Raw genomic sequence first — 27,636 nt, 5'->3', positions numbered from 1 at the left:
GGGGTGAGGATGGAGAGACTGAGTGTACGTGAAGGACAGGAAAGGGGAGGGAACAGAGGGAAAGATGGAGATAAAGTGACTGTCTGGCTGACAGAAAAAGAGCGATGACATGAAGGGAACCACATGCATGGCAGGAAAAGGTAAACACACCAAACAGATATTATCAGAGAGTGAGGAATGGCTAAGGGGTGGCAATCAGCGCTCATTAAACGCCGTCATTGAATTTAGCTGTTGGAAATTTGATTGTGTTGTCAAAGGCAATCTGTCTCACGTTGCCCACTTTATTGGTTAATTTCTCAAGACATATCGTTTCAAAGGACTCAATAACAACATCAGCGTTAAGCTTTGTTATCGTTGGGTCTCCGTGGGCTGCAAATACATCATTAACAAGATGAAGAGCTCCTTCGCTCTCAAAAGGCACCGCAGACGATAACCCTTTGTGTCGAGAGAGCGTCCCATTCATGTCAATTCTTCTCGGATTAGATATTTTGTCATCATGATTTCCTAATTTAAATGATAAACCTTCTACATTTGTTTGTTTTAGTAACATGTACAAAGGATATGCGTTTTTTTTTTCGTGGTTTTGGCTTTGAAGTTCGGGAAATGGTGAAAATTTGAGCTACAGTGTTGTACCGTTTTGTACAGCCCAACCACTAAAGGTCCAACTCTGAGTGCTTGTATGACACAAAAAGTGTCTTCTCTTGTCCATATACAAGTGTGTGTGTGTGTGTGTGTGTGTTTCCTGCAGTGTGACAGAAAGGCTGGCAGGTCTGCAGACAGAGCTTTGACAGGCGTTTAATGAGGAAGCTCTCACAGGACACAGGCTTTGCACAAGTAACACACACACACACACACACGCACACACACACACACACACACACACAGGCACACACACACACACACACTGAGCAGTGAGGGAAAAGGAGACACCTTTGTTTGGCAGCAAAAAATACCTCAACCCAATTATAATGTGCTTATAATATACTTGCCTTAATTACACCGAGGTTGCACTCTGATCCGCTCAGATTAGCTATTAAAACAAGGAATAAAATGAAGCGGCACATTTTCAAACTGCCAAGCCGGCGATTCGCTGTCGGCTATTCGTTGGAAACAGTCAGGTTTTTTTTTCCCATTCCTCTGTATAAGCTTACCAATAACCTCTTATATCATCTCTTCAATGGGGAAATCCGAGGTTACATTGGAGAAGGGTAGTTTCAAATCTGACCAGGCATTAGTGAGGTAATGTTGAGCTGAGCTGGATTGGAGGTGAAAGCTCATTTCCTTTCCCGTCCGGTACAACAAGCCCTGGGTTGTCTCGGTTGGTGAGCTGACAAGTGGCCGAGTCATTTCGGTTACCTGTTTGCTGTGAACCCTAATGGGAGCCTGCCGGGGAGGGGGGGTCCGAGTGAGGGGGAGGTGAAGGTGGATGTGCGGCAGCACCATATGCAGAGCAGAGACATAATGAGCAACTACATCTGTTGGCGTGGACCCACCGCACATTTATGTGGTCCTGGAAACCTGTCGGGCACGGCACTGAGGAAAGCTAGCATCGGTGCCGTTCATCAGTCATGAATGACACGTTTACATTATTGCACGCTGACCTGGCCATCAATTAGCATACAACACATGCTTGGCAGAAAGGCCGAATTGTCCTTGAAAACGGCAGCGCTGCAGCCAAGTGGACACCGGCCATTCATCTCAGTGGGCCGACTGCAAGCGTTTGTTTACCGTTCAAACGTGGACACAGCTAATCAGTTCGGAGATCATCGGTTGTAGAAAACAGACCAATGGCGGAAGAGTATGAAGGCTGGCTGGATGTAGCCTACTGCAAGCCAGATAATTGTGTTGGCAACAGAGTATTGGAGAACAGATGCTGTTGGAGACATTGTCCATCAGTCAGCAAGTGTGATGCCAAGGCTGGAACGCCAGAGAGGAGTTGGCAAAGGTAGTGTTGCACGGTGGCAGGAGATGGAGGAGGGCAGGTGGTAGTCTATTATGTCTACCTGATCCCCTTTTCGAACCGAAAGGTTTATGTTGGACTTGGGAGACCAGCTGTTGGCATTTGGAAAAGACAGGAAAACTTGCGAGACAGAAAGGCGAGAGATGAGACACCAGAGATATGAGTGTCAACGGCGCCCAACCAATGATCTCCATCCCGGACCGCCGGTCTCAGCACGGCCCCAGCTCGGTCTCAGCCCGGTCTCAGCCCATGAAGCCAGATCTCTATTTGTAGTAGTAATGATCCGGCATCAGGTCCCCGCGGTTAGGGCAGAAGCAGACCAGTGATAAAGATGAAGTGGGCTGCGGATCCCGTGGTGCCTTTTAGGAGAGTGGAACATTGACCACGAGATCTCTATCTCATTGATCAGCCAGTTCAAGAGAGAAAAAAAACTTCCTGTCCTCCAGAGAGGCCTGTTCCTGCTCCGCTGCCCTATTTCAGAGCAGAAATATCTCGGTGAAAAAAAGAGAAAGTATTGCTTTCTGTAACACCCCTGTTTGGCTACCAGCTGAACTGGTATTATTGTTGGCGGTGAGAAAAGAGGAAGGAACCACTAATTCGATTCGGGGAGCTGAATGAAGCCTCTTACAGGATTAAGTGCAGTAACATTTAAATATTCTCTTAAATGCCCACTAATGCAATTCTGTGTGTGTTTATCAAGCGTGGAAAACATGTTTGTATTGTCGCATCCAAAATTTTGAAAAGGGAGCTTTGATTGGCTTTTTTTATTTTTTTTTATCTAACAGTGGGTTTAGTCCGGTTCTGGGAATCTAGCCAAATATTTGACTTACACCACCCAAACAAAGCCGACTCAACTTTACACAACAAGATTGGCAAACAGTCGACTGACAAATCTCCGCCTCGGAGTAGAACGCAAACACGTCAACGGAAAGACAAAAAGACTCTGATGTTCTCGAGTTTCACTTCAGAGAGTGAAAATGGCAGAGCATTAATTCAGTGAGCAGCTGGCAGGAAGAGAAAGATGAGCAACATCAACACAGGAGCATTGACGAAACTCTGCTGCTTAACATAGCTGACTAAGAGAACAACAACATTGAAACATGGAGCCCCCCCCCCCCCCCTTCACTTCTTTAATGAAAACAATCCGCTAAATTGAAATCCAGTTTGCTTGCGGTTCACCTGGGAGTCGCTCTGTCTTTCCTCACTTTCATCTCAGTGATCAAATCAAGAGGCTGCTTCCCCCGACGACGAGATAGTGGATTTGGATATGCGCGTGGCGGTTCTGCTGGTGCCGCCCTGACAAGACGGATCAATAGCCTTGTGAGGGACGGGTCAGCCGAGGTGCAGGCGACAGCTGTGCTCCTCTAATTACGATCCGGCAGAGACAGAAGAAGCACCTGCGTTTTGTTTGCAAGCAGCGTGAACAGAGGAATCCTGTAGGCTTGTTTGATCAGATGTACTTACAACGCAGAAACCTTGGAGGAAGGAATGCTGTCATTGTATTTCACATGTTATAATCTCAATTACATTCAACTCCTTATTAATTATTTCCTGCCATTTAACGCGTGGTTGCTTGGGCAGCCACCAGCATAAAGACAAACCACTGCAGGAAAAAACTAAAACATTGCTTCCATAAAAATACGTTTTATAAATGTGCAATATACCGTGCTATGATCTAGTAATATTGTGTCTATCTTCAGAGATTCAGACTTACATTTCTTCATGTTTGTGTTCTTAAAACTTTTACAAGAATAATTACAACCGGGCTGATACATTGGCTACTGACATATTTCTATATGTGCGTAAGTATGTCAATGTGCAAGTTTACGAAAAATTAATAGTTTGTGAATTAATTGCTCAGTATATTTAGAACACCCCCACCCCAAAACTTTGGATATCTTTATTAAAAAAATGAGTTGCCTTTTTCATATCAGAGTCTGCTACAAGAATCCAGTATTGTTGGGGCTATGAAAATAATGTAAATATTCTAAATATATTGACTGAAAACTAGATTTATACAAAAAAGAAGGCAGAAAACAGGTGGTCTTAATAAAATATAATAAACAAAATATGACATGCTGAATAATTGTCTTGGCTAATTTTGAATAAACCCTGTTTACCGGTGCAAAAACAATACAATAGTAATGGAAAAACCTTAAGTGTATTGGTAAGCGTGTGTTTAGAGTTCACACAGCGTGTTATGAACAGAATATCTGGGTACAGTTTGAAATTAGTAGTCATGTCATGTGATCATGGAACTGAGTAGATATAATCATCTACCGTTTTCCACTGAACATTTTGCAATGACAGTGAAGGGAACGGCCGTAGAATACGTACTGACCTGCCGTAGCACAAGGACTGTAGAAACTCTGCTCTGAGGCAACCAGTAAAACTCTCCCAAAAAGGGAGAATAAATGTGAGAATAAATGTGTGAGGGATGATGCGGCTCTTCTTCTGAGACTTCGTCAGTTGCACACCTGCCATAAAACCTATTTTTTACTTTCATTTCTGAGTCGTGGATTTAATTCCTAAGACTTCCCAACACGCGGACACCAGGGACGGATAAAAATACACAAAGCTTAACAGAAAGTGAATCTACAGAGAGAAAGTCTTTGTACCTTTTTAAAAAAAAACACTGGAGGATCATTTTGATAGCTTCTTTCTTTGGATTCTAATGAATCCTGATGACGGTAATGAATGTTGAGTGGAAACTTGAGTGCTGGGATGTGAACTGCTTTCAGCTTCAGGCTGACGTCACGTTGGATTGAAGCAATGAAAAGTTTTGCATTACATTTCATGTCTTTTTGAGCGAGGAATCCCAAAGAACACTATAGTCTTTAAGAAACGCACTATGACTTGACGTTTTCCAACAAATACTACTTACATGACAGTGCCCCCCCCCCCCCCCAACAGGACAAGAGCAACACAGCAGAAGTAATACCTCCACGCACTCAGACAGAGAGATTCAGCATGAGACTGATAGAGGGTGATTAGGGCGAGGCAGAGAGGGAAGGACCAGGCTTCCAAATAGGATATCCTGACCTTGTAGTCGTCTATAGCTAGTGTCTGAGAGGAATGTGGAGAAGGAGAAATGACAGGAAAAAAACAGGTGGAGGAGGTGAAATGAGAAAATAAGGAACGAGAGGAGACAGGAGAGGGGAAAAGGAAGAACGAGGTTAGGATGGGACAAAGAATGACGCAAGCTGAGGTTTGTGAAAGGGCAGTAATCGCAGATATTAGAGGAGGGACAAAGATAGAGAGGGGGAAATTGGTTAAAATGCAGGAGGGTGAAAGGAAAGAGGACAAATAAATGAGAAAGGAGTCTAGTGTGAATCTAAGCAGCGCAGGACAGAGGTGTTGGTAATATCGGCAGAAGAATGAAGGCAGTTCATCGACCTCAGCTGGTTATTAGAAACAAAAATGTGCTAGCATTTTCAGCAAGGAGAAAAAATAACAACCAGGCAGCAGACCCACTACTATGTATTGTAGGATGCTTTCGTCAACTTCCCTGTCCAGACCAGCCTCTAAACAACACACATTCTGACAATGTAGCCAGGAAAATTCAAGTTGCACGTTCTGATGCTCAAAAATGTGTTTCGGGATTTGACCCAAACATGGAGGAAATAAAGAGGAGGCAGCAGGAAGCATGTTGAATAAACAAACTCACAGTGCAAATAACTGATATTTGACAGCGATTGTTGGAAGTGGCGACGCTAATCAAGGTGGTTTGGATGAGTTATGATAGGCAAAGTAAAATGACTGTTTTTCAAATGGAGCCTGGTGGGTTTCAGGAGAGCCTACCAGATGTTTCTCATCACATCTTCGTTTGAATGAAGTGTGTTTTACAATTAGCGAGGTACAATTTCGGGATTTTCCAATGGAATCTGGTGGCTTTGTAGAAAGCATATTCATTGTATGTTTTGTGGGTTTCTAAATTATAATAATTGTAAACGTCTGTTTATTTTATTTGCTTTTAATAAGCTGACCAAAGACCTCGATCTCTTCCGTAGACCTGCTAAGCTGTTGTTTGCCCTCCGAATGCTTTGTCTTCTCTTGCCTCGCCTCTTCAGGACTTAACTGGCTTGGAGTGGTATGAATATGAACGGCAACATATCACAGTACTTTGATGACACCAAAACGTTTTTATTGCCTGATTTGAATGCCTGTAGGCTCTTCCCTTACCAGATAAGTCAGATTATCACTTACTTGTTTTTCTCAAAACAGCCTCAATGAGCGAAATGAAAAGAAACATTCGGTGTATAATATAGCCTCTGTTTCATATGTTTTATGGTCCTTTTAAATCCTTAATGTTACTGTTTCTGTTGCCATCCCCTTTCCCGTGGCTTCCCAGGCTTCCCCTGGTAACACAATGTTTGTGGGTAATTCCCTCGGGCAGAAATGCTGACTAATGGAAAGTGTCTGCGAGAGCCCTCGATGATTTGATTTGAGGAAGTCAGCAGGCATTGAATGTGACATTCTCACCAATAATACTGACATTTGAACAAACAGCACTACACAGATTGCCAAAAAAACTACTTAGTAGCTATTTAGTGCATACACCACCACCGGTCAAGTCTATCATGTCGCTTAAAATCAAACTTAATATGCTGATGAGGAGATGAGATTGGAGAAAAAGACAGTGGAGCTAAACTTTGCTTAATCACTTTCGTCAGAAAAGATGCCGCCCTGCTAATTCATGAAGAAATCGGATTCACAGATGCAACACAGCAGCAGGCGGTGTAAAAGGATCAGTTACTTTATCTCAAATCGTTGGAGATTGCAGCGCCTCGAGCAAAATAAAGTTATTCTGAAGCTGATAAAACTTTAAACACAATCATTTCTGCGATTTATTTATTTATTTGAACTTTATAATGCAATGATGTGTAACTGGCCATGACATTTGGAGCTAATGACGTTAACAACTAATTTAAAATCAAAGGAGTCATTAATTATGAATTATTTTGTTCTCACAGTATAAAAAGGCAGTGTTTTGTTTGACTGTGGCAGTTAAAATGATCCTGAAAACTACACATTAATGCATCACCAATTATTAATATGTGTTTCAACTATAAAAGGGATTAGAACATGCATCTCATGTACAAATTGGTTCACCCAATAACTTATTTTACAATGTAAATGGTAAAAGAAACTACCCTTTCTCCTTTTACTGGGTATTACAGAGGGGTTGCAATACTTGGATGATCTGGCGTCCACATGTGTGGGAGCGAAGCTGAGTTGGCTGAGCGTGAACAGGAGACGTGGTGTGCTGGCTCGCTGCGACCAGCCGTGGTGCAGCGTCTGGCAGGGAGACGCTCTAAAGCGAGCAGAGCGACCGTGTAAACGCTCTCCGGCCAGAGAGGATTTGCTGGTTTTTCTAGCTGGCTTCTCAAGTCACAAAAAAAAGAAGCAAATCCCCACCATGTGTAGCACTGAGACTTGCTGGACAACGAACCCATTTAAATCAGTTTGGACAGTTCTACACACGCTGAATGAAAACACAGCAGACTGAGCACGGAGGGACATGTGAATGGACAAGTTAATGAACAGAGATCTGTGGCGAATGTTCAATGAGCGAGCTTATTAATGCCTGACAATAATGACAATGAAGCACAGGACCTGAAGAAAAAAATATCTTTCTCTCCGAGAGAGTGGAGAACGGTTTTCAAAGTTGCTCCGTGTCCATTCAAGAGCAATCAACTGTGCCTGAGCTTTGTCTGATGGCCTATTCAACACCCGCTTCTGTCTGGCCATGTGGAGGAATCCTACAGTCCATTTGCCTGCTAAAAATATAATCTCTTGAAAAATGTTCTCCAAACTATCTAGGAATTAAACTCAGACACAGAAAAGAAAAGGAGCAGATTGATTTTTTTCCCAGGACTGAATGAGTCTTGCAGCGTTACCTCAAACACCAGTGCTCACGATGCAAAACACACAAAAAGAGGTGGAAATGAGATGGAGGAAGAGTCTGCTGCAGACGGAGGGATAAAAAAGAACAGCCGTAAATGCAAAAATGATGTATTGTTTGCACAGCTGCACATGGACGATGCTCAAGTTGCAAGCAATTTTCTGATCATCCAAAGCATTGTACGGGTCAAATAGAGAACACATTGTGTTTCTGGGCTTCTCTGTATGTATGAAAGCACAAATCTCTGATTAATGCCTCTCTCCAGGGCTTTGAGCTGTACCACTGACCCCCAACCACAATCCCACATGCTCATTGTTTGCCCAGCGCACCCTCCGGTTCACCTCTAAATCCCACCCCAACATCACCCATACCAAAAACTGCAGTAGTGTAATCTTTCTGTTGCAACCAGATGGCTTAACAAGCCCAAAGCAAGCCCCTAGACATCAGACTGGACATTAATATTCATGACCACTTCTGACAAGTTTGAATCGTCGAGGAATGTGTTTCCTCTCTTCAGCAGACACAGGGATACTGAACATTTCATCCTTTAGACGTTAGGGGTAAAAAAAAGGTGGCTAAGAGCGGCGGGATAAATGCTGAATTCAGATTAAATATGTGGCACATTAAAATGCAATCCCTGACATTTACCCAATTTAGTTGTAAAGCTTTCTGTGATTAATGGCAAAATGACCTCAGGCAAAGGCTTTCTAAGACACTACGATAGGGATTGTCATGTTCGGCTCTGAATGGGAGGTGAAATGTCTTTTCTCTATTCCCTCATATCCAAGACTCCACTTATTAATAAATAAGAATCATATTTCTTCTCGAGATTTCACAGGAAACAAAGCAACAACAGGGAAACTGCACTGCACACTCCAGCCATGCTGGATGGCTGCAGTGGGTGGCAGACAAGCATCTGTAAAGCAGCGGGAGCCTCTCATCCAACGTGATGCTTCTCAATAAGCTGATATTAATCAGCCACTTCCTCCCAAACCCCGACCCCAAGGTTCGCTTGGCGCCTGATATGGAAACAGACTAGCGACCATGCACACACAGCCAACCCGTCTCCGCGGTCGCCGTGTGTATATTAGTCACTATTAGCGTGAAACCCAGATGGGCTCAGTCCCGCTCCTCTGTCGACCCTGGTGGAAATGGCCTCTGCTGCAGCAGCGGAGCCCGGCGAGTGATTGATCGGGGACTGGTGGATCATGATCACCGAGCGGGGTCTGTCAGCTGCAATATTGCCGCCAGTGTCCCAGGCAACCAGCCATCGGAGTGCCAGCATCTGTGGCCTTCTGCTCACACTGAGGGATTAGGTGGTCAGAGTGCACACAGACACTACCTTCTACAGTTCAGGGTGAACCCTTTTCACCTTTCAGACACAGATAAAGTATCGCAGACCAACACACACAGTACTTATTTGCGAGCGTCTGCTTGTATACGCCAGTCAATCTATCATCTCCTGTTGAGCAGACCTCAGAGGTTCAGTTGCAGAGAATAGTGTATTTGTATTAAATACAAAAATATAATCAGCTAATACATGATATACACATTTAACAGCAGCAATGCATCAACTCTAATTATTTTGAAGTTTATACGTTCATCCTTAAGTCAGATTTTGAATGCTTGTAATACTCCAGTGGACCATTCAGATGTAGGTCACCAGTTAACACGGTAACCTCTTAAACTGAAACACCTGCTGCTTTGAAAATGTAATTCTGTCCAACTTGAGTCCGCTGTTTGAATACCGATACGGACAACTAGATCATCAACAACGTTTTGATGATGTTCACTTTTTGAATGAAATGTTTACAGTTTGCTTACTAATTTAGGGCATTTACTGACGCTTTTGTCCAAAGCAACTTATAATAAGTACATTTGTGGAAAGAAAGAACACTTCCTTTGCAGAGATGTGCATGCATACTTGATCGTGTCTATGTAAGGTCATACTGACACTCGTCCCCTTCAGAGGGATCATGACAGCAATGTGACCTTGGGTAGACAAAGAACACACACACACACACACACACACACACACACACACACACACACACACACACACACACACACACACACACACACACACACACACACACACACACACACACACACACACACACAGAGAACAGCAGCTCCACTGATTTGCACACCTTAAGCCGGAGGGACCTAATCAGTGAAATCAGCGGCGGACGTATTTGGTTGGAATAGAAATCTTCACACTCTTGGCTCTAAATACATCCTTGTGACCACTGAGTTAAGACCGTTTTTAATCCTGATCCACAGGAAACAAAACTGCTACGACTGCTGCTTTTCCAGCTACGCTTTCCAGGTGTTCAATAGTGTTTGGCTTCCTGATTAGAATGAAAAGCAGCAGGCTGCTGATGACCACAACTAAGAACAATTGGGCTGGATTATTCCATTATTTGCCTGCCAACCTGAAAATAGATTTTAATGCATTTTATACAACTCAGAATGAGATAAGAGGATCAACTTACAGTATTCTCAAGGAAATAGGTTTCCCTCCGTGTGCATTAATCTCTTGTCTATTGTCACAATTTTGTGTCAATTTTGTTTTTTTCATATGAAAATCCTGCATCTCATCCTGTAAACCGCCTGGATGTCTTCTATGAATCATCCTTCACTGTAGATGGACAAACAAATATCACATCGGGTTTAGCTCAGGAGGTAGAGTGGGTTGGCTGGTAACCGCAAGATCGCCGGTTCAATCCCCGGCTCCTCCTAGCTGAGTGCCTGGTGTCCCTGAGCAAGACACCTCACCCTAATTGCTCCTGACGAGCTGGCTGTCGCCCTGTGTGGTTGACTCTGCCGTCGGTGTGTGAATGTGTGTGTGAATGTGTGTGTGAATGGGTGAATGTCAGTCATTACTGTAAAGCGCTTTGGACAAAAGTGCTATATAAATGAGGCCATTTACATCCAATAACATTATTATAGATGTTGCGGTCAATGCAAGCAACTCTGTTTGTATAAAAGTTGCAGATCTAGTTGGACATGAAGCATCCAAACATGCCGGGGGTGGATTTGGCTGACTTGATCTCTCCACTTCCTAAGGCTGAAACATCCAGAGCGTTCTCGTCCACTTCTTTTATTGGCCACCTTTCACACTCTAAAATCAACTTCTTCTTTATGTTTCTGTAAGGTGAGAAGAATGCATCACATTCCAACTAAACCATTTCACAGAAGCTGTAAAGACGATTATTATTATGCACATTGGATTTAAGTGTCATAAACATTTAATTTTTAGTTTTTTAATTAAACTCATGGATAGTATTGTGTCTCAGGGCTCTTTGGATCATTGAAATCAATCTCAGACACCTGTGATAATTAGTTTGCCAGGTGAGCCCAATCAAAGAAAAACTACTTAAGAAGGATGTTTCACATTATTAAGCAGGCCACAGGTTTCAAGCAATATGGGAAAGAAAAAAGATCTCTCTGCTGCCGAAAAGCGTGAAATAGTGCAATACCTTGGACAAGGTATGAAAACATTGGATATTTCAAGAAAACTTTTGCGTGATCATCGTACTGTGAAGAGATTTGTGGCTGATTCAGAGCACAAACGGGTTCGTGCAGATAAAGGAATACTGAGGAAGGTTTCTGCCAGACAAATTCGTAGGATTAGAAGAGCAGCTGCTAAAATGCCATTGAAAAGCAGCAAACAGGTTTTTGAAGCCACTGGTGCCTCTGGAATCCCACGAACCACAAGGTGTAGGATCCTCCATAAGTTTGCAAGTGTGCATAAACCTATTATTGAGCCACCCCTAAACAATGCTCACAAGCAGAAACGGTTGCAGTGGGCTCAGAAATACATGAAGATTAATTTTCAAACGGTGTTGTTTACTGATGAATGCCGTGCAACCCTGGATGGTCCAGATGGATGGAGTAGTGGATGGTTGGTGAATGGCCACCATGTCCCAACAAGGCTGCAACATCAGCAAGGAGGTGGCGATCTCATGTTTTGGGCTGGAGTCATGGGGAGAGAGCTGGTAGGCCCCTTTAGGGTCCCCGACGGTGTGAAAATAACTTTTGCAAAGTATGTAGAGTTTCTGACTGACCACTTTCTTCCGTGGTACAAAAAGAAGAACCCTGTCTTCCATAGCAAAATTATCTTCATGCATGACAATGCACCATCTCATGCTGCAAAGAATACCTCTGTGTCATTGGCTGCTATGGGCATAAAAGGAGAGAAACTTATGGTGTGGCCCCCATCTTCCCCTGACCTCAACCCTGTTGAGAACCTTTGGAGCATCCTAAAGCAAAAGATCTATGAGGGTGGGAGGCAGTTCTGACATCCAGCAAAGATATTCAAGCAGAAACTCTCCAACAACTCACAAGTTCAATGGATGCAAGAATTGTGAAGGTGATATCAAAGAAGGGGTCCTGTGTTAACATGTAACTTGGCCTGGTACATTTTTTTAAATTCAAATAGCTTTTGATTTTTGTAAATACGATCTCCTGATGCTGCAAATTCAACAAATTACCATTTTAGTTATCTTTACAACCTTTAAATGTTTTGATCTCTGTTGTGCATACTAATTTGGAACAGTGCATTTTGAGTTTTTTATTTAAAAAAAAAAATCTGTTATCATTAGGAGATTTGTTCAATAAAATTTGAATTATACTCTTACGGTTGATGACTTGAACATTATACTGACTGTCATTTGCATCGGCTATTTAGGAAAATCTGAGAAAAATATCAATTGCATAATAATTTGGAATGCGGTGTACATGGGCTGAATTTCATCCTCAGTACTGACTATATATATATATATATATAGCAGTCGCACCAGATAGCGTGATAGCAACAGTGCGTCAAAACTGAGGATGTCAACAAGTGCAACAGACTCGGAGGTGAGTGCAGGAATGTGTCCTTCCAAACACAAGTTTGTAGAGTTGTTTATGAATAATAATATATGTGGAAGGCAGTGCTGGAATGTGTTTTGTACAGATTTGAGGTACTTTACATGAGTATTTACATGTATTGCTACTTTGAGGTCTTCTTTCTTTCATACCTCACCACTTTAATTTATATTACGATTTTTCCTTCTATTGACTTTGTCAAACAATTTGTCCCTAATGCCTCCACACCATTGTTTTCTGTTCATGTTTAATTAGTGCTTTATCAGTGCTGTCTTTGTGTTTAGCCCTCTTTATGTGTATCAATGTGTTGTATGAGTCTCGTCAACCTTGTTCTGGTCCCTTTGTTTCCACCATCGGTATTCAGCCTGCCCACCTGTGTCTTGTTGCCTAATTAGATGTGTATTTAGTCTGTGTGTTTTCCTCTGTCGGTGTCAGTAGTGTCTGTGTCCCTGCCTGTAAAGACTGTGATGTCTCTGTTCCTTCCTTGTAGCATCCCACCTGTCTCCCTCGTGTCCGACCAGTTTGTCCTTGGTTTGTTCTTCCTCCATTTGTACTGTGTATCGCTGCTGGTGACCGTAGGTTAGATACGTTGGTAGGATGAGGGGTTAAATTGGTTTTACTAGTACAACAGTAAACTGCTACTTGGCATGTAATCCAATAATTAGATACTTGTATATCTCTCCAAGGGGCCATGGTATTTACATAACTTGATTATTGACATTTTGTATGAAGGACTCTTAGTTGTAACACTTTCTCCATACTTGGCATCATTTTGAGCGTTGGTTTGTTTAATGTGTTGCCATCAATCCTCTGGACTGTGTATGTAGCTGCGATAAAAGGGAATTATAAAGACGTAGGGTAAACACAGCTGTGGTAAACACTGCTATCACAACACTGCTGTTGTTCAAATCAAAATAATACTTTTAATAGCACTGGGAAAGTCTGAATTAAGTGTTTAACAAAACATATAAGAAGAATAATGACACTGAAAGAGCTGCATATCTGTGCAACTTTCAGCATGAAGCTCACCAGTGTCAGAGCCCTGGAAACATAGCAATCATACTAGAACAGTTGGTAGAAGACAGCTGCCATATATGGTTGTGGTACTTCCTTTACAGAGCAGATGAACACTCGACTGGGACATAAAGCAGCCAGTGTGCAAATGCTTCTATCAAGCTGTTAAGTTATGTGCGGTAAGACGTTGCATATTCTCCCCAGGCACTGCAGCAGTTCTTAATTATTGGGAATAAAACACTGAATACCATTCAGAATACAGCGGTTGGAAACGTCTGCTCAAAGAGGTGTTAGACTTCAGAAAGGACAAATCCTAATTCAACATGAGGACAGCAGCTCTCATAATCCTCCTATCTGTGTCAAATATGTGAGCTTTTAAGTTCTACGGTCATTCAAATGAGTGCCTGACCCTTTCACTTGCCCAATAAGAAGAGATAAGTACATTTGGGGGAAACTGTGACTCTTTAGGGGCCAGTATCAGCTCCTCGGAGTATTTGATGACTATACTGTACGACAACTCAAAAATGCAATTCCTCACTTTATGGGGTCTTTAATATTCATACAGTGATATTATCACAGTCAGTGTTTCAAAGTCAGTCATCCCCACAAGTCACTGCCACCAGGGACTTCTAGCAGCAGGGGTCCTGGTCTGTCTCCCACTACAACAGACTGATGTCTCATTAAGAAGACGAGCTGTACTGTACCAGAGGACATTACAGTGACTTGGATGGTAATGGGATTTCTTCTAATAGTCATTCTGATCACATTCGTGCCACTAAAAAAGGCAGCTTCTCTGTGGACCGAATCCAATTATGTCAGGGAGCATACCGTAACACACTGGTGACTGAATGACTGGTGAACTGAAAGAAAGATCACATGTCATTTTTTTTAAGTATGCAACGCTTAAGACACAGTACTTAATATAGAAGGTATAAATACTGCATTCACTTTCATCATCAAAATAGTTTTCTACAAATGTTGTCCATTAAAGTGTATCTCATTTAGTAGATGCCCCAAAGCACTGCAGTAAACACAGATCATTCCTCATTTATAATCAATTTTGTTCTACTTTCTAACTACGGTTTTGTATATTTCAAATGTGCTCCGTCTCTTCACATCAAACACCAAAAGACAACAAGTCAATAAGAATCCACCTGGGATCTGTTTCCATGTAGCCAGGCTCTGAAGCCAAATCAGCTTAGTCATGTTTTTGTTCATTGTGCTATTGATCGGTTTGGTCAAAATAACATCAAACTATCATCTGTTAAATCATCTAAAAATCCTAATTTCAATAAGGTTTCTATAAAGAATCTCAAAACAATGGCTAGAAATGCAGGTTAAATAAGATAATGGAGCAGACTGGAGAGACAATCTTTAGGTATTTACATATTATTTATTATTATACTTACTTATTTATTATTATTATTATTAGTATAACGTATTGTAGTGCAGCCACCTCGTGGGCAGGTGGTTTGGCAACAGTCATCTTTAAACTTCTTTAAAGAGCCACGTCGATAAGCACACATATATTAGATTTCAGTAAAACTGAATTAAACAATAGAAAGCCAAACAAACAAAAACAGTTCACCTGATCAGCCTCACCTTAAGGCAACCTGCCCAGGTAAAGGGTGATTGAAACAGAATACCAACCAAATCATACAGAATAATGACATTAATTAATATCAGGTTTCTGACTGTGTTAGCCTGTGGTTGGTTTATTGACAATCATTACATACCAATAAGCACAACACATATAACAGAATGTGATTAACTCTAGAACAACCTTACAGTGCCCCCCCCCCTCCGCTAAGCAGACATAATTAGGTAAACCTGTTTGCACTCTCCGTGATGTAGCTGCTGAGCAGCGGATCAAGCACAACATCCCAGGCACAAACTCATAAAACAAGCTTGTATCATTAATACAACTTAATGCATAATGCATCAATTAAAAGGGAACATCGGACTGGAAATTAATAATGAAGCAGACACAAAACACCGTTCACATTCTGGAACGGGGCCTGGTGAAAAGGGAGAACGGCAACCGTTTCACAACAATGTTCACTAACAAGTTGGATTTCATCCCCCCTCAATCTCTGATAAACCACACAGCTGCTAACGAGCGCCATTGTTCCAAAGTGTATTTCTGGTCGCCGGCGGCTGCAGGCCAGTTGGACGATCAAACTCACCTCCTTCTCGCCACAGATATTGCTGATGATGGAGTTGGAGGCCGGACTGGCAGAGGGGCCGAGGACGGCCACCACGCCTTTAGACATGATCTGGCACACTGAAACAGAAAGTAGGTGGAGGGGGGGGATTGAGGAGGGAATGGAGACAAACGAGAGAGGAGTCAGTCAGCCGGTTCTATCCAGGGAAGTAAAGTACAGGCTTTCTTGAAGTATCTGAGTCACTTAAAAAAAGGCCCTCTTCAGCCAGACGTTAATGCATGCACATGCTGACTATCTCAACCTCCAAACAGATAGCAGCCTGAGCCAGCGCTTCTGCCGCCACGAGGGGACCTGGACCTATATGTGTTAATGAAACCTGCACAAGGCCAAATGCATCTGTCCATGTTTAATATGCCTAACGTGATGCACACACAGAAGAATCCAATAGACCGTGCCAATGGGTTTAATAGCGTGTAGGAGGGAAATTATTGTCATATAACAGACTTTCACAAACGCAGAGAGCAGCATATAGGAATGGGAAGAGACAGACAGAGAAACAGATCAACAGCGAGAGAGGCAGAGACAGATATAGTGACAGAAAGTATATCTGGAGGCTAAAAAACATGAAATCTGGTATTTGAACATTTACACATGAATGCCATAATATCCCCAAAAGTGACACACCCATCTCATCTTGTTTTTTTTTTTACATTTACAAGGATTTAAAGTTTTCACCTTTGGGGAGAAAACAACATATCTTCAGATGCAAACATTTCTGAGAATGTGAGTTTTACTCCTCTCTGATGTACACATGCCATATGCATTCATCTCCACATACTGGAGAACAGATCCCTGACTTCCATTTAAACCGCTACACAAGTGCAGACACAATGGACGGCCCATCTGTGAGCAATATGTGCACAAAGCAAGTGTCTGCGGTGATATTTTGGCGGTTATTGGGGCAAAAATGGAGAACTAACCTGCTATGTGTGTGAAAAAGGCATTTGGGGTGGGGGGGAGATGACCATTTAAACTGCTGTGAATCCAGAGGCAGTGGGTCGAATGATTAAAAAGTAATCCCTTAGTCACCCATGGGGCCTGTAAGACATGAACACACCGATACCTCACACAAACACCCACATACACAGACATGCACACATTTACAGTGCACACACACACACACACACACACACACACACTCTTGCACCTGTCTGCATGGCTTCACCAAATGATAAAGCGGAATGAATTGACTGCCAGCCAACATGCTCGTGGCGCCTGTGACACTTTGATTGACTCCCTCTCTGCACAGCGAGCACCGTGGCTGTCTGCGACACAGAGACATGCAAAGTCTGCTTCAAACGACCAGCTCACCAAAGTCTGTGACTCCCTGGACACTGATGTCAGTGTCCATTCTGTGGATTGTCAGAATAATACTGCGCCTCACACCGCGGTCAAGTTAAGGTCAGAAAATCGGCAGGTCAGTGGAAATCCATTTTCTCCTCTTGACTTCCACTGATCGATACAAGCCATTGAAACTTTGGATGATTAGAGCACTGTACTGAGCAAATAAAGAAATATCTCCATCAACGTGGAAACACAGGTGCAGCACTGAGAAAAACACACCAAGAAGCTCACACACAACAGAAGCAGCTTCCCAGGGACACTAACGAAGTGATGCACACATCTGGGACACGCTTGTTGTTGCCATGGTTTTTGCCTTATGAACTTATTGACGTCAACTATCTGTCATGTTGTAAAATCGTGATCCTATGATTTGGAAATGATGGCAGTTCTGCTGTTATGTTACTGTCCTGTCAATTATAATGATTTGGTAGCTTCATAGGCGAAGTTATCCAACCAACGATCATGAGTGCTCGTATTAGTATCCTCCAGTTGGAGGATGCATGGATAGTTAATTTAAGGATGGCCATTTATGGAGACCTAATTGTCCACAGATAAACAAATTAAGCAAAGTGATTCCATTTCATCAGTCTTGTAAGCAAAAACAACCGGTAGGTTAACTTATGAATAATAACAGGTCCGACTCCAATAACTTCATCACTTTTTAGTCACCCCTGGTAACACTTTCTGTTGTGTTGCTACCACAAATTATAATTATATATATATATATATATATATATTAGGAGCTGTCTACACAGGCAGGAGTGGCTGCTGGGAAGGTGGGGGTGGAACTTTTGTGTGCAGGTTATGGCCCCCCTGTGATATTTCCATCTATGTGCAGCCACTGATCCATTCCTAATCCAATTCCTGCCTCTAATTACACACACACACACACACACACACACACACACACACACACACACACACACACACACAGGAGGAACCGCATTTAGAAGGGGTTTGTAGTAAACCAGGCAGAGAAACTAATAGTTTCTTGTTGCCGAGGTAAGTGAAGCGGCGTTTCCATTGATTAAGCGGCGCCGCTGAATCTTTCGGGATCGTGTCGTCTTGAAAATCAATCCCCACACTTGGATGTTTATATTTTGTCTGCAGACACATACTGTACCAAATTGATTTCCGTTGGTTTTCATTAAAAAAAATTAACAAAACATCGAACCGATAAACACAGAGATGTGATGAAACAAGTGACCTCCCGGCGTGGCCATATAGTGGCGAGCTGTGAAGTGGGAAGCGTTGATACAGCTGATAACATTTATAGCAGGTACTCCAGCTTGTGTTAATGGAGTCAGTGGAGCATCTGTCACAGCTGTGTGACAAATGACTGGAAATCCCTAAATAACCCATTTACAAAGGGCCATATCCCTTTCAGTTGAAGGTCATCTGTTTTGACACATTGTGGATTAAGTCATTTTACGTTACATACATTTAAGCAGAAAATGTTGTTTTGATCGGACCGAGGGAACGCTGCCAACACACACGGCATATATGAGAACAAAACACAACCGGGAACATAAATATAGACACACACTTCGACGTCTGCATCGATCAAAATAAATGGCTTTTGCGTTCCTGCACCACATCTATTTTCAATCATTTATTTTGCTTCTGCTTGGCCAACATGTTGATTAAGCGGACTTATGTGTGTTCTTGGGAGAAGAGTGTGAGAGACGGAGTGAAAAGAAGCCAACAGGGAGAAGTGAAATGACAGGCTTGCTGATTTCAACAAGAGAGAACCTTTCTCTGTCTTTTTTTTCTCATATTCAACAGTTGCACATATATTAACCAACACCCACATGAACACTTTCTTTTCCAAGCCAACAGCTTCTTCTTCTTCTTGTTCTTTGTATGACTTACTTGTTTCCCCCATCTCATATTCACTGTCTCGCAGCAGTTCAAAGATGTCCACCTCCAGCTTGCCGGTTGTGGAGCGGTTGCTGCTCCTGTTGATGCTGTCTTTGGCCAGCGTGATGGCCAAACGCTCCCCTCTGCTGCACTCCATAGGGTCGTCGAGGATGGCAGCTGGGAAGAAGGGAAGGGAAAGCAGCGATGAGGCCACACATCTGAGAGGGGATCATGTATTCAAAGCCCTTTCCCCCCTCTCTTTTAGATCTACAATAAAAGTTCAATTCCCTGAAAGCTGCTCCCAAGGTGTATGGATTTATTAGCACTTATACTTAGGTGACATTTTGTGCACAGTGCTCTCCATTAATCTAGAGTGCCTACCATGGCAGGTATTGTTGTTAATAAATCCGTGCACTTTGCGAGCAGCTTTAGTGTGTAGAATCTACTTTTTTGCTGTAAGTAGTGAGTGCTGTTCAATGTAAATAACCAATCTACGATAAAAGCTCGAAAGCTAAAAACCTCCTTCAAAACCTTAAGAATGCTGCAAGATTGTAATTTCATAACATACATATTTTCAAAACCACAATATACATTCTTGACATACTTTTTTAATGCAGCAAAAGCACTCAAAACATCAGCCGGTTGATTCACTTTCGTAGAGGCGGTGTAGAAGCTAGAAAATCAAATCAGATTTCCACAGAACTATTCAAGAATGTTATACTAAGAAATTATTCATACACTCTGTGCAATAATGTATTTGTTGTGCATAATTGTGATATGAACGGATGCCTGTCTACTATTTGGCTTAGCTAACACAATTAGAAAGACCGCATGTAGATAATGCAGTGCATGCTATATTGGGCCCTAGTTTCGTGGCGCAGCGCAGGGTGGCGGAGCCGGCGCAATGCAAGTTTCGACCCGCGCAGCCTTGCACACGGTCAGTTTGGTAGTTTGGTGGATCGCCTGCGCCAAGATGGGTGTGGCGGCGCAGCAGGGGGAGGCGTCACAGATTCAGCTTGGCTTAGCGGAAGTTTCGTGGTAAAAAGCCTTGCCGAGACTTCGCCGAAAGCCCACCAGCTCCAACCTGGTCTACTCTTGGTGTAAGACAAATTACAGCTGGTGGAGTGGAAGTTTGGCTGACCGGCGCCAAATATCTATCATTTTTCATATCTATCCACTGCTAATAAAATGATGATGAATAGCCCGGCCGGCTCGTGCAGGCACCGGGTTCTCCACTATTATGTCTACTGCTGTGCGCCCTGACCCTGCTTTGTGATAGACATGCCTAAAATGTGCATACAATTTCTATAGTGATATAATATCGGCATTATAATTATTATGACTATACGCACAAACAGCGCGTGATGCGGGTGGTGGGAGCGGCGGCGCTGCTTCTGTCATCGGGTTGTCAAGTGACGGATCTTGCACTGAACCTCCCCTAACGCATTAAAGGTGAGGAGAGGAGCTCATTTGATTGGTGAAGATCTGAATCGGCTGTATTAATCCCAGTCCACGCCTCGTCTCCTCCTCGTCTCCCACTCACGCCTTCTTCTCCTCCCTCTTTCCCACTTGCGCGGGTGGGAGTGACGGGAGGCGTGCACTTGCAAAGTCCAGGCGGACACACCCCGTCGGCGTGGCGCAGGTGCGCTCCGACTGCGCATGTTCTACGAAACTAGGGCCCATGATGTCAATGTATTTGTTTGTATGTCAAATATGTCCCACACAAAGGGAATGCATGCTGGTGACTTTGCATTGCAGCAGAAAGAAAGGGTAAAATGATTGATACTGACTGAAAACTGTGAAACTACGTCCAGGTGTTTCGTTGCTTTTTACCAGCACAGACGTCAAACTGTCATCGTGGGCAATTAAGAAACTTCCTCTGTTCACGTTGTTTAGAAAGGATATAAATACAAGGCCTTAACTGAATGAATGACTTCTCTTTGTATGATAGGTCTAACCATGAATTCATGATTGACGCATTTCTATGATTGAATATGTATCTTATTATTGCCAAGATCACTGAAGGGTCTTGCTCTTATTGAAATGTAATAATTCAAACCTTTAACCATTTAAAGTGAACCCTTAGACAAAGGCATTGAAATCTAACCTTTTTGAACTTTGTCCTAATCAAAGGAACCAGAAGTACAGATCCTTGTTATTGACTTTTTAAACACACTTCTTACAAATCACTACAGACTTTTTCTTACATTAGACGCACACGTTCAAGGATGAAATCTCTTGCAATCTGGTAAAAATCTTCCATTTAAAAGAATCAATGAACAGACAGACCTCAGGTACGCTCACCTCTTTGTGAGAACTTTACCAACATGGAGGGAGCTCTTACTGTATTTATTTATTTATGAATGTTTTATTTGTATTCATTTATATATTGTTTTGTTCATTTTGCTTCCATGAGTTTACAGTGACATATTTTATTCATTATTGTCCAGTGATTCTAGTTTTCTTTGTGTTTTTTGTATTATTCTTAAACCCTACAAAGAAAACAAGCTCTATACTGTGTATTGTTTTCTGAAGCTTTTCTGTTTTTGTGGTCATTGAGATGTGAGTGGATGTACTGTCCTGGGACAATCTTTGCCTGTATGAGAATATTAAAAACATAGCATATGAAGTGCTAAAGACAGCAGCAGCCAAATTCCACAACGTGTGTATAAGCAACTGCAGAAAGACTGTAATTATGTTTCAGCCCAGCTGAGTGAACAACCTTTGTACCAACTGCAAAAAAAATATGTAAAATGAGCAGCAGGTTTTGTAATTAATGTAATTATACGGAGTTAGCACAAAGGTTCTCAAATGACTAGATTAATAGATTACATTTACAGCTAAAGCGGGAGATAAAAGCAACCTACCCGGAAAAGTGTGACACTACTGAGGCACAAAAATACAATTAAGTCTAACTAAAAGGTGAGTGTACATTAGATCCTCCATTAAGGAGAACATGTGCAGGTTGAGGATTGTGACTTCAGGCCTAATTATATCAGACACAGACGTGTAGACCCGCACAGAAGGGCGGAACGTGTTGGACGTGACCTTTCCACTGCAGTTGAATCAACAACAACCAGCTTGTAAAGATGAGACATCCACTCATCTGATATTATCACAAGGAGTCACAGCAGGTCCATATCTGATATGAATTGACTTGCTGAGAAGCACAGATGAGCGTTTAGGGTGCACTTGTCTCTATCTGATGAATAAGCCGTTGACAAACATTCATTAATTCATGCATTTAACGGACTCCCTCTTGATCCTGCACTTCTCTGGTTATATACTTTTAAAAATTGAAACCTGAAATCCAGCTTCATAAATATTAATCGTTTACCTCTCATGTCCGAGGATCAACACTTCAAATCCTGAGGAGAAGCCAGTGATGGAGATTAATGCCCACACGTGTGTGTTTTTGAGAAGATCATGAGTAAAACATGAGACCTCTGATGTGTAATAAGACCATCGCCCTGTCTTACATCCAAACGTAGCAGTGTTACATCCTTGGACACAAGCTGCTATAATCAATATCTGTTATAATAATAGTGGATCAAATGACGACATGTGCCGCATACGAAAGGGGTCGCTCGTCGTGACGAACCCACAGAGACGTATTGATCAAGGCTGCAGCCCCGCTAAGCTCCACGGAGCACCTCCATGTCTCTCAGCTCCTTGTTTTGCTTTCATGGCCCACAGCTTCACTGCTTTGCTTCACTCTCACTGACCTTATCAGCATATTTGGACAGTTTTTGACAGCCCTACTCTACGCTACCTATCAGCGCCAAACAGCAGTAAACAAGTTTGCCATATCAACTTTCTTTTTTTGCAAAACATGACTCATTCTTATCTCCACACAAGCAAAAAAAATAAATAATAACATCTTACTTTTATATCAAAATGAAACTCTGCAATCAAAACCTCGCACTCTAGACATTTCTACTCACATTTGAATGAACAAAATAGAAAGGCTTCAAGATTTACACACCTTAGTTTTGCCATTGCAGGCTACAACAATAAACACAATAGTAGAGTTTTAATATTAATGATCCATGCATGTTGTATAGCGATGTTGTCGAGCTGATTTCGTTATTACCAACATTTTAAAACTCACTCAATGAATTAATGAGCAGAAGAACTATTCTGTACCTGCTACCATAAATAGCAACGTGTTGCTTATGATGTCTCTCTCATTTTTTTCATGACATTTGTTTTGACACATTTCTCCTGTCAGTTGCTATGTCTTATTTTCTGTTAGCCTCATTCATTCCTTTTAAGACAATTCTACTTGACTACAACAAGGAGAATACTATCTCCTTTCCCAAGGCTGCATCAGAAATAGAAATTTTAATACAATGTGGTGAATTCCATCTTAAATGCCTGCGTACGCAGGGAAAACCCATCCACATGGAATGAACCTGAGAATTCTGACATATCTCGGTCCCACAGAAGACGACATTTGGGAGCAGTCGATATATGACAGCTGACAAACAGGCTGTTTTCAAATGGGGAAAACATGAGCTAGCCCTCGATCTATTGAAACAATCAATGAGTTGCCCAGAGGTATGCTGAGGCGTATGCTGATGTGTACGCTGATGCGTACGCGGAGGCATAGCGGGCTGTGGACTGTGGAAGACAGGCTCAGTGAAAAGTAGGTAAGAAGAGGTGACGCCGCATACCTCAGGAAAATGATCTCATGAGGCTTTTTACGGCAGCTTCTCTCACAGACGTGATCCAAACATGTCAACCGCTGCTGATCGTACTCACAACATGACTCGTCAACATTAAAGACGAACGGCATCAAACCGTAACACACAGACTGTATTAACCCCGCTCTGCTTTTCATTCATGTTTAGAAACCCGACTCTGCACCTCTTCTTGTAGATGCACACGCACACGCACACACACACACACACACACACACACACACACACACACACACACACACACACACACACGAACATCCTGATCCACACCAAAGCTGTAACACTTCTACAACAGCGGTTTCCTACTCCTCTCTCTGTTTATTCCTTCTAAGTAGACAGACCACAAGAGTCAGGGCGGTGTGTGAGGTGTGTGAGGTGTGTGTGTGTTTTGGTGAATAACTGAGGAATTGCTGTCGAATGTCAGATTCAAAGCTCCTGGACTGTAACCTGTGTCTGGGGTGCTGCTCTGTGTAAAGTAGGCCTATTGTGGTTGTAAACAACAGGAAGGTCCAACCCCAGGCTTGAATTGCCTTTCTGAGCGCGAGATGCTTATTTTTCTTTTGTGCAACAGAAGCTCGACGTGGCTCCGGAGAGTGGCAGCCAAGGGTAAAAAACTCATTATCCTTTTGAAGGATCTGCTGGCTTCTCTAATTCAATGGCTGCATCTCTCTTTCCATCAGGCCGAGTGCTAAATGCTGATCAAATGAACTAGTGCTTCACCTACTGTACAAGGTAATTATGGTAATGTGCTCTCCCACTCGTGGGCTTTGATTGGGAGAAAAGCCATTATGTGATAGGGAGATTGGGGGAAATAGTTCAGAGGGTCTTGGCCTTGCCCTTTGATCAAATAAACGCTTTTAAAGTATATGGACACTGGAAAGTGATTTGACATGGCGTTCATCTGAAATTAATGTCTCTCTCTCTCTCTCTCTCTCTCTCTATATATATATATATATATATATGTGTGTGTGTGCGTGTGTGTGTGTTTCCAGTGGTTCTTACTACCTCGAGCGACTGCCCCTCTCGCCTTGGGTAAAATTAATTCTGTTTACTTAAAGTAGCCTATACACATCAGGGTCATGTGTTGTATTCAAGACAGTAGCTTCTTTGTTATTATAAAATTGCTACTATTGAACTTTGTAATTGTATAAAATACACTCATCTTCAACTTTTGTCATACACCCAACCCTCTAGGACAGAGCTCTTCAACGTTTTCCAAGCCAAAGACCCCTTTTTACACATCGTATAAAATTGTGTTGCTTATTAAACCGGCCAATGATAACGTGAAGTGGCTATAATGCCATGTATAACAATACGTTGTTAATATGTATATATACAATGCTAGGCGATTAAAATAATAATCCAATTTTAATGCTACATCACAATTTCACAACATAATATTAAACAAACGAGGAAGATTTATAGTTGCTTATTATAAGTTGTATTCATGTTGGACAAATTTAACATTTTTGGAAGAAAAAGAGTTTGGGATCAAATAATTTCGGTAACTCTGCAGACCCTCTAGGGGTCCTGGACTCCCTGTTGAAGATCTCTGCTCTAGGAACCATGTGGCCCTTTAAATCACTTTGCAAATATGGTACAACTCCTGAAAACTCCTGGTGCATTTCTCACATAATTATTTCATTAATTATAATTGTTGATTATCCCTTAAAAATAAATAAGAAAATATGCACATATGTGGATGAGCGTGTGACGACGAGATGAGAGTTTCCAGAGTCCCGTGAAGGATGGAAACAGCTGCAACATTTACTCATTTCATTTTGAGTGACACTGTATAATGAATGTGGTTTTAGGTCTTTAATCTGACTGGAGAGCAGGGAGCGCTGAACGAGGGCCACACAAATGGATTTGAATCTGAAAATAGTGATGTGAAAACTGATCAACACAACTGTTGTTGTTTTCTCATCGCAAGCTGCATACCAGGCCTTTAGCTTAAACAGCCCTTTTCCCGTGTCCTGGCATCGACTTCTGCTTTAGCAACTTCATTAGAGGTCTGCTTGTTTTGTTGTAGCCGGCTGATTAGTTCACCCTATCATGTGTTCGAGAGGGATCAGATCTGTTTTTCCTGAAAACAAGCCAACGCACAGAAACAGAGCCGTGCACTAATGCGGGTTTGTATAAGGGTTAATGAAAGCATCAACAACGAAGCCACTATTTGCCAAGCAATGCAGTGGATGCCTTTTAAAAAAAGACACAAAATAACAAAGCTTTAGCTAATTAAACTCTCATGTTGGTCATCGGCTGATAAACGTAGCTCTCCCTTATAGTCAATGCCGTCCTTCCTGTCTTTTCTCTTTAATATACCAGATTTAATTCACTGATCTTGTATCAAACTTACAGCTTTAAACTGAATATAAACTGCCCAAGCAAAGGCTGCCATTCAAATATAAACTTTACATTATAGGAGAAGTAACAGTAAAAGCAAAGGTCAAGGAACTCACAGTTAAAATGTAAAGGCCCGTCCTCTCTCTCCACCTCTATTCATCCGCCTTTTAGTTTAATGGGATGATGAAGTGACTGAGGAGGGTGATTAAAATGATTTTGTCTTTCTTTCCTCTGTGACATGCTGGTAATGTCATGGTTATCTGACTTCACATTGTCCGTCTGATTTTTAAAAGGTCAGTCTTCACTTTTATCAAAGAGGGTTATAGATGTACAAGTGACAACCCCAGTAATGAAGCCAAAAACTATTGGTCCTCGAATGGCCACTTGAGACTAGCTCCCCCCCACCCCCTCCCTCCAAATGTTAGCCTGGTACAAAACACATCTATGGTATCTATAGCTAATTTCCTGCCTTTGAGTGACAGGTGGGTCCTGTACCAGGTGGCGAGCTGCTATCTGTCTGTCTGCTCTTTTTTTAATCCGTGTAAATAAATAAATAAAAAAATTATACTTCTAACATTCTATAAATATTTTCCATTTATTTGATGGTTGCTTTGACATTAATAGGCAACGAGCTATTTCAGCCGTTTCAGTGTCAGATACTTGTTCATTCACGACCCTGTGAACGCGTGTGCATGTACCCCCGTGTGCCTTGCATTCACTCGCGTATGTCAGCGCGCCGTGCGTCAGGCTTGTCCAACAGCTGTATTATTCACTCGGAGCGACGCGACTGCAAACTGTAACCGCGGCCGATCCGTCTGCCTGTCTGACTGCGTGGTGAATGAAATTGCCAGTTCTGCACTTCAATCAATCTCAATCCGCAAGCCCTGTGGTGTGCACTACCCAAAGAAGCTGAGGTGCTATCTTACATAATTAGAAAACCGAGCTCACACAGGAGCTGGCGACAAGAAACTGATTTGCCGGTGTCACAAAATGTAATTATCAGCCCACACACACCTATCATAAGGCATGCGAGTGGACTGATGTGTTAAGTCTCATTAATGCTGAACGCAGACTCGACTGGCTGTAAAACTTTCAGTGAATTGATATTTAGTATACATCTGCTGTTGTCACCGGTGGTCAACAGGGAAACAGATACACCAGAAGAGTACAATTCAACAGGACACAGTGAATAGTTATGATAATTGGTGTTGAAATCGGCCTTTTTGTGAATAAAAGGTAGCCTTTAATGGAGTCCCTCTGGGCCAATGACAGAAGCCCACGAGGGAGCGCCGCCTTTGTTTCCCAACTTCCTCTCACAAAGGAGCCGCAAGGGCTGATAGCAAAGAGTGAAAGGCAACGTTGAGATGAAGAGAAGATAATTAGCGGGCTATAATCTTACAGACC

At 42.3% G+C, this 27,636-nt stretch overlaps 1 protein-coding gene across 1 annotated transcript in view; it reads right to left on the bottom strand.

Annotated features, from left to right (window-relative positions):
- The window catches only part of grik4 (glutamate receptor, ionotropic, kainate 4), a 182,894-nt gene that overhangs the window by 82,707 nt on the left and 72,551 nt on the right, over positions 1-27,636 (bottom strand). The window contains exons 3-4 of the mRNA XM_084019062.1: positions 19,196-19,360; positions 15,941-16,038 (exon numbers count right to left, since the gene is read on the bottom strand). Of these exons, the coding sequence (XP_083875188.1) occupies positions 15,941-16,038; positions 19,196-19,360 (263 nt within the window). The remainder of the gene's footprint in view (positions 1-15,940; positions 16,039-19,195; positions 19,361-27,636) is intronic.

The sequence above is a fragment of the Eutrigla gurnardus genome (assembly GCF_963514095.1).
Source record: "Eutrigla gurnardus genome assembly, chromosome: 10".
Classification (NCBI taxonomy): Eukaryota; Metazoa; Chordata; class Actinopteri; order Perciformes; family Triglidae; genus Eutrigla; species Eutrigla gurnardus.
This window is presented reverse-complemented; position numbering and strand designations above follow the sequence as displayed.